The sequence below is a fragment of the Myzus persicae genome, unplaced genomic scaffold (genome assembly GCF_001856785.1).
Source record: "Myzus persicae strain clone G006 unplaced genomic scaffold, MPER_G0061.0, whole genome shotgun sequence".
In the NCBI taxonomy this organism is placed as follows: Eukaryota; Metazoa; Arthropoda; class Insecta; order Hemiptera; family Aphididae; genus Myzus; species Myzus persicae.
Genome location: NW_019103659.1, coordinates 230,875 through 243,735, shown reverse-complemented (window position 1 = coordinate 243,735; position 12,861 = coordinate 230,875). Strand labels below are relative to the sequence as shown.

General features: G+C 30.1%; 2 protein-coding genes across 2 annotated transcripts in view; both read right to left on the bottom strand.

Moving 5' to 3' along the window:
• The window catches only part of LOC111034986 (superoxide dismutase [Cu-Zn] 1-like), an 85,146-nt gene that overhangs the window by 27,674 nt on the left and 44,611 nt on the right, over positions 1-12,861 (bottom strand). The window contains exon 3 of the mRNA XM_022316450.1: positions 7,256-7,462. Within this exon, the coding sequence (XP_022172142.1) occupies positions 7,256-7,462 (207 nt within the window). The remainder of the gene's footprint in view (positions 1-7,255; positions 7,463-12,861) is intronic.
• On the bottom strand, positions 10,703-12,845 carry LOC111034985 (protein ANTAGONIST OF LIKE HETEROCHROMATIN PROTEIN 1-like). Its single transcript, XM_022316449.1, has 3 exons — positions 12,427-12,845; positions 12,205-12,293; positions 10,703-11,671 (listed from the first exon to the last, which is right to left on the bottom strand). The coding sequence occupies exons 1-3, from the start codon at positions 12,661-12,663 to the stop codon at positions 10,780-10,782; spliced, it is 1,218 nt and encodes a 405-aa protein (XP_022172141.1). The 5' UTR covers positions 12,664-12,845; the 3' UTR covers positions 10,703-10,779.

The following is a 12,861-nucleotide window of genomic DNA, read 5'->3' as shown; positions in this document are numbered from 1 at the left end:
ATTGTTATTTTGAATTAATTAATTAGTTTTACATATTATGTAGCTGTATAATTTTTTTTAACAATTGGTTATTATTGTTTAAGTTTAAAGAAAAAAAACAATTATTCAACTATTTTTTTTGTATACTCATACATTTTATTTTAAATTGATTTTGTATTTCTATAAGAAGACCAACAAAAAATATGAAACAAACCTTGACGGAATAATAGCTTGGAATGAAAAAAAACTTCTTTGGAAACCATGTTTATTTTTATAATCAGAGTTTAAATTGTATACTTAAATACAATATTAATATAATTTGTTGTTTAATTTAAAAATAAATGATTCTATGCCTCATACTACATGGGTATTTTAAATGGGCGCAGCTAGCCAGGTTATTAATTACGTTATTACAGTGAGCAATATTGAAATAGTTTTAAATTATATAATATAACAAAACACAAAAAATTAAATTTCGTCATTGTTATTATGATTATGGGAGTTTCTCAAAGGACTGATTATGTTTCAATTGTTTGCTCTACTTAACGGGAAGTAAAGATTTTAGTATCATTTATACACTATTCTCTGCAATTATATTTTAAGTATAATTTTTTCGTTCTATTTCTATATAGTTCTGACATTCTTTAAATTGAGAGTGAGAGGATAATTCTTTAATTTAAAAGTTACTCTAAAAGCGTATTTGCATAATGACTTTTAAGTTTTGTATTATAATTTATAACTATCATTCAAACACTAAGTATTTAATTTCAGGATTAATATTTTTAAGAAGGTGTTTATTTAATGTTCACAAAGTCATCATCACAATTCACAAATAATAATTTGTCATCAAGCTTATACAATTGTATAATTATGTATATGAATATACGAATTCTGGTGGACATTATTAAGATGGCATAATAATTATTAATTTATAACAATTAATATCTGTGTAAACTGTAACGCAAAATTATGAGAAACATGTACTAACAATTAAAGATATTAAATAAATAGTTTCATGAAAAATTGATTTTAAATCCAACATTTGTATTTTGTACATAGATAATAGATAAAAGCTTATATTAATATTTGTATGACTTATGGGCCCTATCAAACCTATATAAATGTTTACAGCGTACCTACAATTCGATTAGTTGAGTTGTTGAGGATTATTATTATTATCAATGTATTTAACTCAGAAGTAAGCCGGCACATATATACATACATGATACATAGTATTTGAATAGAAATGTAATTAATTTCAGTAAATCTAATTGCATATTATTGAATAATTTAAATATTCATAAGACCAAACACGGTAGCTTCAACTCACATTCCCACATATCATAAGATTATGATTTATGATGTAGGCATAGGCGCATAGCCGTTAGTAATATAAGTAACATAGTTAAATGTTATATATATACATACACAATACACATTATACATGTATCCATTACATTATAATATGATATAATAAAACTGGGAGGAAAAAATATCAAATATACAAAACTCTAGAAGAAGAATCTTATGCCTATATGACGAAAGCTCATATTAAATAGAAGTAGGTATATATATTATACACGCACCGCACACATATAAGACTGTATGTCTATATTATAATGTTTGATGTAACAAAATATTAATAATTTTTGCAGCAACGGGAAATAAATTTAAAATTGCAGTAATCATAAATTTCAGTATGTCGCCTTAATGCGATTTAAATGTAAAGAAGGTAAAAATAATATCATAAAATAATATAAATCGGTCGGTTTTATTAATACGTCAACGAGAAAATTATATTACAGGATTTTATAACGTCCGCTCGGTCTTAGAAAATAATCATGAGAATAAAAAGTGTTTATCGCTCCATGGGGGGATTTTTGCGATTTGTGAACGCGGATGGCCCTCACATTGAACGATCAACAACTTACAGCAGAATATAATTTATACTGTATAGTCTAAGGTTATCCACGGGCGGTATCACCGATAACCTTTGACCAGACGGAAATCGATATAATAGTATAACCAAGTGTAACCAAAATAATGTGCTATAGCTCGCTAAAATGAAATAATCGAGCAGCTTGAATAGAATATAATAATTCAAACTTCACTGAAATCGCGAATTATCAATAATGATTAATGACGTATTTCGCTACACACAATGACACATTCATAATCGGATTACGTAAACTTAGAAATTTAACATCATTTAGAATTACGGCCTACTTAATTACCACCTACAATGATATTCAGACCCTCCTCCCCTACCACTTAAAATTTGTTCTGTCCTTGCTCATAACATATTATAAACAAATAATGCACATTATTACGTGTACTTAGACAGTGGTTTAATTATTATTACGTGGGCAGAGAATGGAGTTATAGTTGGGAACACTCTTTCCCGCTTCTTGCAGAGTTATAAACTGATTTTTCTCATATTTTGGCATACGTTTTTATGACATTTGTTCATGCTGACAATTGTATAATTTTGCTGTTGGAAGGTTAGGTAAACGAGAGATAAAATCGAGTTTTTAAGTTAAACGTCCACGAAAATCAAAGTTTGATTTTCAAATTGTGAATTTGTATTTTAAAAATATGTACATAAAATAGATTATGTCTTAAAATAAAAAATATAATTTATATAAAAATGTATAGGACTTATATTATTATTATAAGTTATTCGAATTTCAAGCAGAGTTTGACATTTTATTCTTGATAATCTTCTCCCTTGAAATAATTTTAAAATGTCTACAGTAATCGCAGTTCCTAGCTCACATTTACGATAAACCTACACTGCAATGATTGGTGATACCTATAATGTTTTTTGTTATAATTATTATGAGTATTTAAAAACATTCATATTATCACATACATTTTATCTGCACTTTTACTGTGCGGTTGTAAAACAGTTGCTGCAGAGAAGTTTATGTGGCTATATATTACGCTCTATATGTGTATTTATATCAGTGCTGTATTTATTTATCCCCACAGATTTGTTTTACGATTGAAAATTGAAAAATATAGGCTGCTTCCTGCAGCCGCTAGCTGTAGCATTAATACACTATTATATTATTATAATACATCTATCACGTCGTCCGTTTCAGCTACCTACGGCCACTAATATGTAATCTGAGTATTACATTTACTTTAACGACAACTAATAAATGTGACATTATTTTTCAATAGGTTCATTGTGTTTTTTAATGACTTTTACGAGAACACGTCACGTACCGGCAATTAAAATGCATGTTATTGGCGTAAAGACAATTAATAAGACTAAACGTAAAAGATTGTAAACATTTAACGATAATATTCCACTTGATGATAAAGATTTATCAAAATAATGAAAAACACGAACATCTGTAATGCAAGGTGATTATTTTTTTACACAATTATGTGGACTATATTATAAGTACGCAAAACTTATGATGATGACTCGGACTGAGAAATTGCAGTAAAAATAAGAGTATAACAAAACTTAAAACCCTAAAATCTTTAAATTTGAGTAAGATGAAAAAAAATAGGTATACTTATAGGTCGTAGGCGCTATATTTGAAAAATATATTATAATATTATGTGTAAGCACGGATGTGACTACTGGACGCGTTAGGATATTCCACTTATCAGCTGCTCTGTAAAATTTTCGTGTACAAAATTCGTTTTCAATGTTGTTTCTAAATTATAATTCATAATATCATAATATGCGATAAACGATGTGTAATTGAGCTAGGTACAAATAAATTGGCAGCAATTTTTAGGACGTCAGTCGGTATCTCTCAAGTGCTAGGAATCATTATATATTAATATTATACAGCTAGAAAATAATATCATATTGCGTTTAGCCGACGTCTATAACTCGCGCGTGCGGTAACGTGACGAAAAATACATTATTATCGCGATGGGTATTTATAATATTTTAAACGTATCGAAAACTACTCCGATTTTCCCACGCCCGCGCAGATTGGTATTTTCAATTTGTTTTCGAATGGTTCTTTTATGTCCTTCCTCATCACGCGCACGTCTCTCGACCTATGTATATATACTACATACATACATACACATACACTACTGTATAGACACTGTGACGACTGCTAACTGTTGGTGTTGCTCTATTATATCTTATTATCGTTATTATTATCATTATTATTATTATTATTGTGTGTGTGTCCATCGGTGATCGGGTCTGTCGGTGCCATCGTCGCGGACCCGTGAAGAACGCGCACGCCGCACTCACACACACACACTATACATACTTACACTAAACAACTATACACGTAGGGCATTGTACAATTGAAATCGTTCGCTTTGTGCCAATGACAATCGTCCTACTATATAATATATTATATATATATATATTATATAATGTAGACAAACAATGGCTAGTTAAGCACAAAACGTTTCCACAACACTTCAATACGAATACTTCCCACGCGGACCGACGACGGCGACGTGTCTTCCTCCTCGCTCCGCGCGACGGGAAGGCTCAGGGGCGACCGTTGAGTTTAGTCACGATCGCCAACTCGCGTCAGGTGCATACATACCAGCGGGAGACGCAGTAGTCTGCAGATCCGCTCATAATATTGCGATCAAAAATGACTTCTGTAGTTAATTCGATGTTTTACTACTTTTAATCCGTCAGACTTCAAACGAACTCGTATTTCAGAAATTATAGAACTGCTAAAAATCTATAGTTTTGCGGACATTTGTATCCATATTATAATAAACTGTCCAAGTTTTCATTCCATCATTCACACCTGTCCTCTCTACACGATCAATACACTGATGAATCGTTCACGTTAAACGGGTAGGTACACGATATACACAAAACATGCGCGTATAGTAGGTATCTATAATTTTAATACGTATATTATGTACACTAGACCACTACTCTTTTTTTTGAAATTGGCGATTTATCGCAGTCCACATGCGGGAAGCGGAATAAGTTTTTGTCACACGGAAATGCTTTTACCGCGGGTAAAACGTCCGGAAAATCCTTTTAGAGGAGAAAGAGCGCACTACTGCGGCGATTAATCACGTATCGCGCGGATGTATGCGTGTCTTGTTATCTGTCGAATAAACCGACGAATTTTCAGCACAGTTTTTCTTTCATGATTACTCGTATACATTTGCTATCAGTGCCACTGTAGTTATTAATTGAACTCTATTCGATGAAAAATAAATAAATATCGTTAGTACAAAATGTATGTGTTTATCGCTTGGTACGACACAACGATTTAATTTAGTCTCGAATTACGGAAATTACGATATTTTTGTTATATCATGAGGTGTTATACATTACTACATTAGGCCACTTGGTTCTGTTCTAATTTAATTTCTTAGTTTTGTAGTCATAAAAGCCTCGTACTTTTTGAGAGTTTGCATTTTTTGCAGTCTAGTGAGCATTGTAATACAGTTCAAATACGATCCACAAAACAAGTTCTGAGGTCATATTATTCATACTGTATATTTATATATAATAATATAATAGTTTGTTATACATAGAACTTAAAATAAACATGTTATTATTAATGTGCTTGGAGTTGGAAAAGTGTTCAGTAATTATTTGTGCTGACATATAAGTTAGGTATATTGTGTATACGGAATATTATGATAAATCATATGCATGACATTTTTTAGGAAGCATTTGGCTTAGTTTTAATAGTTTGCAAAGTATATATAAATTGTTTCGTAATTAATTAACTGTTATATCTTCACTAAATATCGCTTAATTTAAATTAAAACATATTGAATCAATTTTAATGTTCATTAGCCATCAGTCATTACTCATTACACTAGAAAAAATATGTTTTCAAGAAAAAGTTCGAAAAAGTCTTTTGGTGTATTTCTCATCGTTGAAGTATATGAATATTTAAAAACTTTTGAATCGTAATTGAATGTATGTAAGAAGATAGATAAATGTATTTATTTGAATTTGTATAAGAACAATAAATAAAATCTATTGTAATTACGAATTACTTATAATTTGTTGTTTCGATTGAATTTGTAAGTATAGGTATGGTAAGATATTATAAATACGATAGTACGATAGTAATACAGAAGGTTAACACTATTATACATATTTTAGTTATTAACGTAGGTATTCCTAAATCGGTTAAATAGCTTAGCTTGGTGATTTATGTGGGACAAACATTTCTTAATGGATACTCCAAACTTCAAAGCCACATTTTATGACATCGTAAAATAAGAAAAACTCCATTATGATTATATGATGTATTTTTTTCAAACACTTATTACAGTTACGTCCTGATTTATACACACGAAAACTACTAAATTTAGTATACACATACAAGACGGTTTTTAAATGTGTCTAATAATGTCTTACCGATACGCGGGTGAAGACTTGGTCCGTAGTCGCATTAGCGACAAAACTACTGTGGCGAGCACAATTTTAATATGATGACGATAATGATAATAATATTAATATAAAAACTTGTATAAATATATAAAATTATTATACTTTATTATAATCGTCATCGTTGAATAATCTCAAATTTATGTTAAAGTAAACCGAGTCTTTTATAAATTATGCTCTTGTATACGCGTTGGATCCGCGCGTCAGTCGCGTATATTTTACGACTTTACAACAGATTATATTATTATTGTATATAATATACCTGCTGCGGCGGCAGTGTCTCCTGAATAGCGAGCGCACCATTAAAAGTACGCGAAGAACTATAAAACATAATATACTAACGCGAGATGTCTCGTCGGAAGAGGCCTATTGAAACGTTTTAATAATGTCTTTTTTTCGAGTTAAATACTTGGAGAGATAAACTAGAATATTAAAATGATTACGCTTTGCAGTGTAGAGGTACCTACATATTATACCGGTATAAATTTTAATGCGCCGCGTTCGATTCGTTAGGTATGCGAATTATTGTACGTCGCATTTATTTATCCCGAAGCAGCGCGCATCTCTATTATTATTAATATGAAATTATACTTTTATTTTGTAAGGATTGTAAGGATTGTATACTATTATTTAAAATGCGGAACGGCCTGCAGCACCAGTTGGTTTTTCGCAATTCTAAATGATAATAGTTGAACGGTGTAAATAATTGCAGCAGTGGTACTGCAGTTGTAGATACGTTATATTTTAAATTTAGCAGCAGGTATACTTATGTTATGTTCGAGTAAAAAAAAATTGTTCTTTCATACCTAATGGTTATACCTATCATTATTCCGAATAGCATAAAAACGTTAAAATATTGTGTTATTTTAATTTTATCAGATTTAACGTTTTTGTGTTACTCACCCCTTGTGGGTTGAAGTGCGATCCGGTGGATATGCATCCGTTGGTAACATCTCCCTTCTCGTGAACGTGGAAACCGTGTGGTCCTTCGGTAAGACCGGACACCACTCCTGTTATCGTGACCGGGCCACCGCGATTAGCCTGGATAAATGTCACGTTACCGCTCACCTGGCCGGGTCCCTTGAGAACGACTATGGCTTTGCGTTCTTGCTATACGTTTAAAAAAGAAAAACAATTTAAATAAATGTTAATAAGTGAAAAAAAAAATGCAAACACAATTACAAAACACATTACTTTACAGGTCAGCGCACGTATCAAAAGTATCAAAACGTGCTTACATATGTATGGTACATAAAAAGCCTATTTAAAAAAATTACTATTTTAAAAATGTAGATATAATTCTATTCTGGTCTACTACTTGGGATATACCAATAACACGACAAAGAAAAGGGTAAAATATTAAAAACAAACTAATTAAAAGACGATACACAGCATGAATTGAAAAGTTTTTCATTATTGCATTTAAGCCCTCATACTAAATAAATATTATATATATATATATATATATTTTTTTTTTATGAAATGGTATAATGATTTAACAAACAATAAAAAAAAAGTATTCGTTTGATGACAAATAAAACTTTAAATATTATCAAAGAGAAAGTTTTATATTTAGCAATTCCATAATTTTTTTCTGTAAAAATTATTTCCACAATGTTTATAGAGTATTATAATGGCGTTTCACAAATAAATTATTATGTTTTTATATCATAGTACTGCCGGAAGTATGTAATTAAATTTAATAAAGTATGGGAGTAAGGAAGAGTAAATTCGAATTATTTTTTAGTATAGAATGTATTGAAAAATTATAATTTTGAGTTTTGACACATTCCCTGTTTTTGTTTTTTTACTAAATGTATAATCAATATTGAACTTATTATGTATTTCATCTTTAACAGTTCGAATTTCTGTTGTATAATAATTGATATACCGAAACGCTTTACTTATAAAATATTATACATATGTACCTACATCTTTTGTCACGCATAAAATATTTCGTGTTTATCATTTTTTTCCATCATTAAAATTCAATTTTCAACTCGCATTAACAAATATTATTTTAAATAAAAAAAGTTTATTTGAAATTTCAAGAAACCGCGAAACTATTATACGAATAAGTATGTAGCCCCATATAGCTTCAGTGCAGGTAATATACCTATATTGCGTTATGCATACTATATCTTTACGGTAAAGACGTGTACGGACAATATAATAAATGCAAATGTATTTGTTCAAACGAACAAATACAATTGATTTCGTTTCGAAAGCAAATAATAAAAAAAAGAATAAAAAATGAACTATACGTGGTAATAGTACTACTACATACACGTAATGTATATATATGTAGGTATATTCAATTCTTGAATATTAAATGAGACGGTCGAGGAGAGAGATGCGTGATATATAGTCAAAAAACTTGGAAGTTTTGGAGACCACTAAAGTTCAATGCGCTGTGTACGGTTTACGGTCTTACAATATTATATTATTATTATTATTTATTATTATTTATTGTCGACGACATATAATATAAATATATTAGTTAGGGTGGGTGGAAGGGTCTATTTGAGCTGTCATATACATATATTAAGTCTAAATAGTCATATATTATGTATTATGTACATCTCAGATTGATACAAATATACGATTTTCATAGTCGGAGACGAATCAATTGACCCGATATGTCAATAAGTATACCTATAAAATACACATATAAATGTATATTTGTATATATATATATAATATGTAATATGTGTGCGTCATATACTTATGTACACGGAAAACCGATGGAAAATAAAAATGTAATACAACAAAATCGATTGGCACTGCAAATTGCAATGTATAGAAGCGTGTACACTGCCGTTGAGCGTAACATATTATTGTTATTATGTATATAGCATTGCAAATGACGTCGTCAGTGAAAATGTCAAGACGAGAAGTGAAAAAAACTGTATATAAATGAAAAAGCATTTTGCCGGCGTGTTGGCCGACTGTAGACGCCGCCGCCGCCGCCGCNCCTGAATCATTTTTTATTATTTAGAAAAAATGCCGCGAACTCAAAGAAAACGTCTTGGATCAAGACAGGACCGTATTACCGCTTAGGCTGTATAGGCTAAAGCCTAGGGCGGCAAATTTTGAAGGGTGGCAAATTTTTTTTTGATGCGACCCAAAAACTACGTTGAGATATTAATTTTAAGTATAAATTATAAAAACATGCAATAATATAATATATGAAATAATATTATTAATTATAAAGTATAAGAAAATATATTTTTAGGTTCTAAAATATTATGCAGGGTGTAACAGAAATATATGACAAATAACAATATATATATATATTACAATAGTCGACTGGGCGGAAATTCGTTGCGATAATGGCACGGCGAATAGGCCGCGGAATTGAACGTATTAACGTAATATTATGTTATTATATTAATAGTAAATCGTGAAGGAAAGAAGCATTAAAACCCGTATCCCATAATAATAATTATTATCATAGTAGTAATGTAGAATGTGGGGAAATTTCTGCGATAAGCGATGACGTCTCAAATATTATATCTAAATTATAAGATACTCGTACTAGGTTTATTATTTTGTTATACACCACGCCGTAACGAAATTGACTGGTCGTTCATTTGCATTTGTTATAAAGCCGCGATTTCTTAAGCCTTAAGCCGGTTACACACCTAGCGTTTTCGACGCAGCGTTCGAACGCCTAAAATTAAACATCCGTCTACATATGGCCATATTCACACCAAGGGAAAAACCGCGCGTCCGAACGCATACGAACGCATCGAAACGCGCTGGTTTAATTTTGAGCGTTTTGTACGCGGAAATATCTAAAATTAAACATAGTATTTTCCATGTTATCATTCACACTGCGCGTTTTCGACGTCGCGTTTTGCAGCGTTTCTATGTATTTATTCCATTTGTCAATGAATCACCATCACGACATAACGCATACTGACCATATATTTTTCAGTTTAAATTACATTTATTTTAATTAGTAAAAAGACCTAGGTATATTAGGCAAAATGTTTGATACAGAACTCTTTATAATAGAAGTGAATAAGGAAGAAAGTATTTGGAACATAAGTAAGTTTGTATAACATAAACAATAATAAAAAATATACAAAATGATTCTTGTATGTTTTAATATTAATTATTTCATAGAATCAAAACTTTACCATGATCGTGTAGAGAAACATGTCAGCTGGAGAAGAGTAGGGAAAGCTATGTTCAATGATTTTGAAAATTTTGCAGAAAAAGAAAAAGAAGCAAAAGGTAAGACATTAAAATAATAACATTTTGTTTCCATTACGGCATTACAAATATCCAAACCTATATAGGTGTGAAAATAAAAAAATGATTATTGGAGTAAATCTAACACAGTTACAACATTTAATGATAATAAATAATAAAATATAAAACCATTTGCTTAAAAATGTATGACATATAAAATGGTCATATTATTCAACAACTTTGTTTTGCCAACTTAATGAAAATTCCGGTTTGTTTAGATATTTTACAAAATATTCTCTAACATTTTTTGCTTCTAATGGAGCATTTCCAACTCCTTTTTTTTCATTCACATCTCCAAACGTACAATTAAGTGTATCTTCGATGTGAATTCCATCTCTACGACGCACAAAATTATGCAAGACACAAGATGCTTTAGTTATTAAAATAGCAAAATCCGGTTCAACTAAAATATTTGAATGAAATACTCTCCATTTATTTGATAATATACCAAACGTACATTCAATATGTTGCCTCGCTCTAGACAAACGGTAATTGAAAATACGTCGTTCATCATTTAAATTTCTCCCAGGAAACGGCCTCAATAAATGCTTGCTCAAAGCAAAAGCTTCGTCTCCGACTAACACAAACGGCTGAGGATCACCTTGTTCGTCTCCGGGCAATGTTTTTTCACATGGAAAGTTGACGCGGCCAGAATACAGTTTTTTACCAAAAGATGATTGTTTGAAAATATTACAATCGCTTTCTTTGCCATATGACCCTATGTCAATAACGCGAAAACAGTAATTTGAATCACAAATTCCCGTAAGAATTATTGAGAAAAAATTCTTATAATTGTAATAAAGCGTTCCACTGTTTTGAGGACATTCAATTCTAATATGCTTGCCGTCTACAGCACCCACACAATTAGGAAATTGGCTTTTTTCGAAATATCCAGCAGCAATATCAATCCATTGTTCCGTAGTAGGAGGTGCCATTTCAATTGGGTGTAATTGTGTCCAAATAATTTCACATGTCTCGCGAATAATTTTCGAAATGGACGAAACACCCATTAAAAATTCAAAGTGTAGAGCTGAAAAATTGGTCCCGGTTGCTAAGTACCTAAATAAAACAAAAATGTATACATTATTATTATCAGTCTTGTGAATTATTCGAATAAATATTTGAATATTATTTGTATTCGAATAATATAGGTACCTATATTAGACATCTTTATGTTTATTCTGAATAAAAATTTAAAATTGTGTATTCAAATACTCCTAACATTATTAAATTAAATTAATTAGGTATTTATTATAACAGAAAGTAATTAATTAATTTTTTATATATGTTAATATTTGTATTTAATATTGTTAAATACTATATAATATATAAAGTATGATTTTTTTTATATTAATATTTTATATATTATTATAATACAATACTAAGTTTGAAGTATCATTTAAAAAAAAATTAATATTTTAATTTAATGTTTTGAAATACAATATTAATTTAATATAATTAATATATTGTTGTTTTTTATATTCAACTACAACTTACGAGTATTTTATGCATTTCATTTTTATTACATATATATATTTTTTAGCAAACTTAAATACTGATTGTAAATCACATACTAATAATTAGTCACTTACCTTAATGTAACAGTTAGTCTTTCTTCAGGTGGAATAGATAACCGTAACACAGTATCTTGCTTTTTCAACTTTCTTCCAATGATATCTAACTGAATAATCAATTACAATTTAAATATAATATAACCAAACCCATGTTTTAAGAAATAAAATAGTAATTCAATTCAAGTTCTTTACACTTCATACGTATTTGATTTATATAAAATAATATAATTTGATACTTACCAGCTCATCAAATGTTTTAATTGACATACGGAAATATTTAAAAAACTCTTCTGGATATTTCCTTAATGTCAAAAAAGTTACTTGAAACTGTCCTTCACGCGGCCTTTTTAAGTTAAGTGGATGTACCCACCAACGACGCTTAATTTTTTTATCTTTTTTTTGTCTCATATTAATTTTATACAACGAATACACTATACAGACAGCTTCTGCATCATTTAAGTTATTTAAGGCGTCCATATTTTCAGTAAAAAGCAAAAATATAATTCCGCGATCGTGTGATGGTACTGAACGAAACTCGAGTTATGAACGATTGGCAAGTTCCGAGGCGTGCGTAGTGAAAAATATTTTTCCCGCGCGTTTGAAAACCGCGAACGTACGCTAGGTGTGTAAGATATAGATTCAGCGTTTTGAACGCTGCGTTTGAACGCCGCGTCT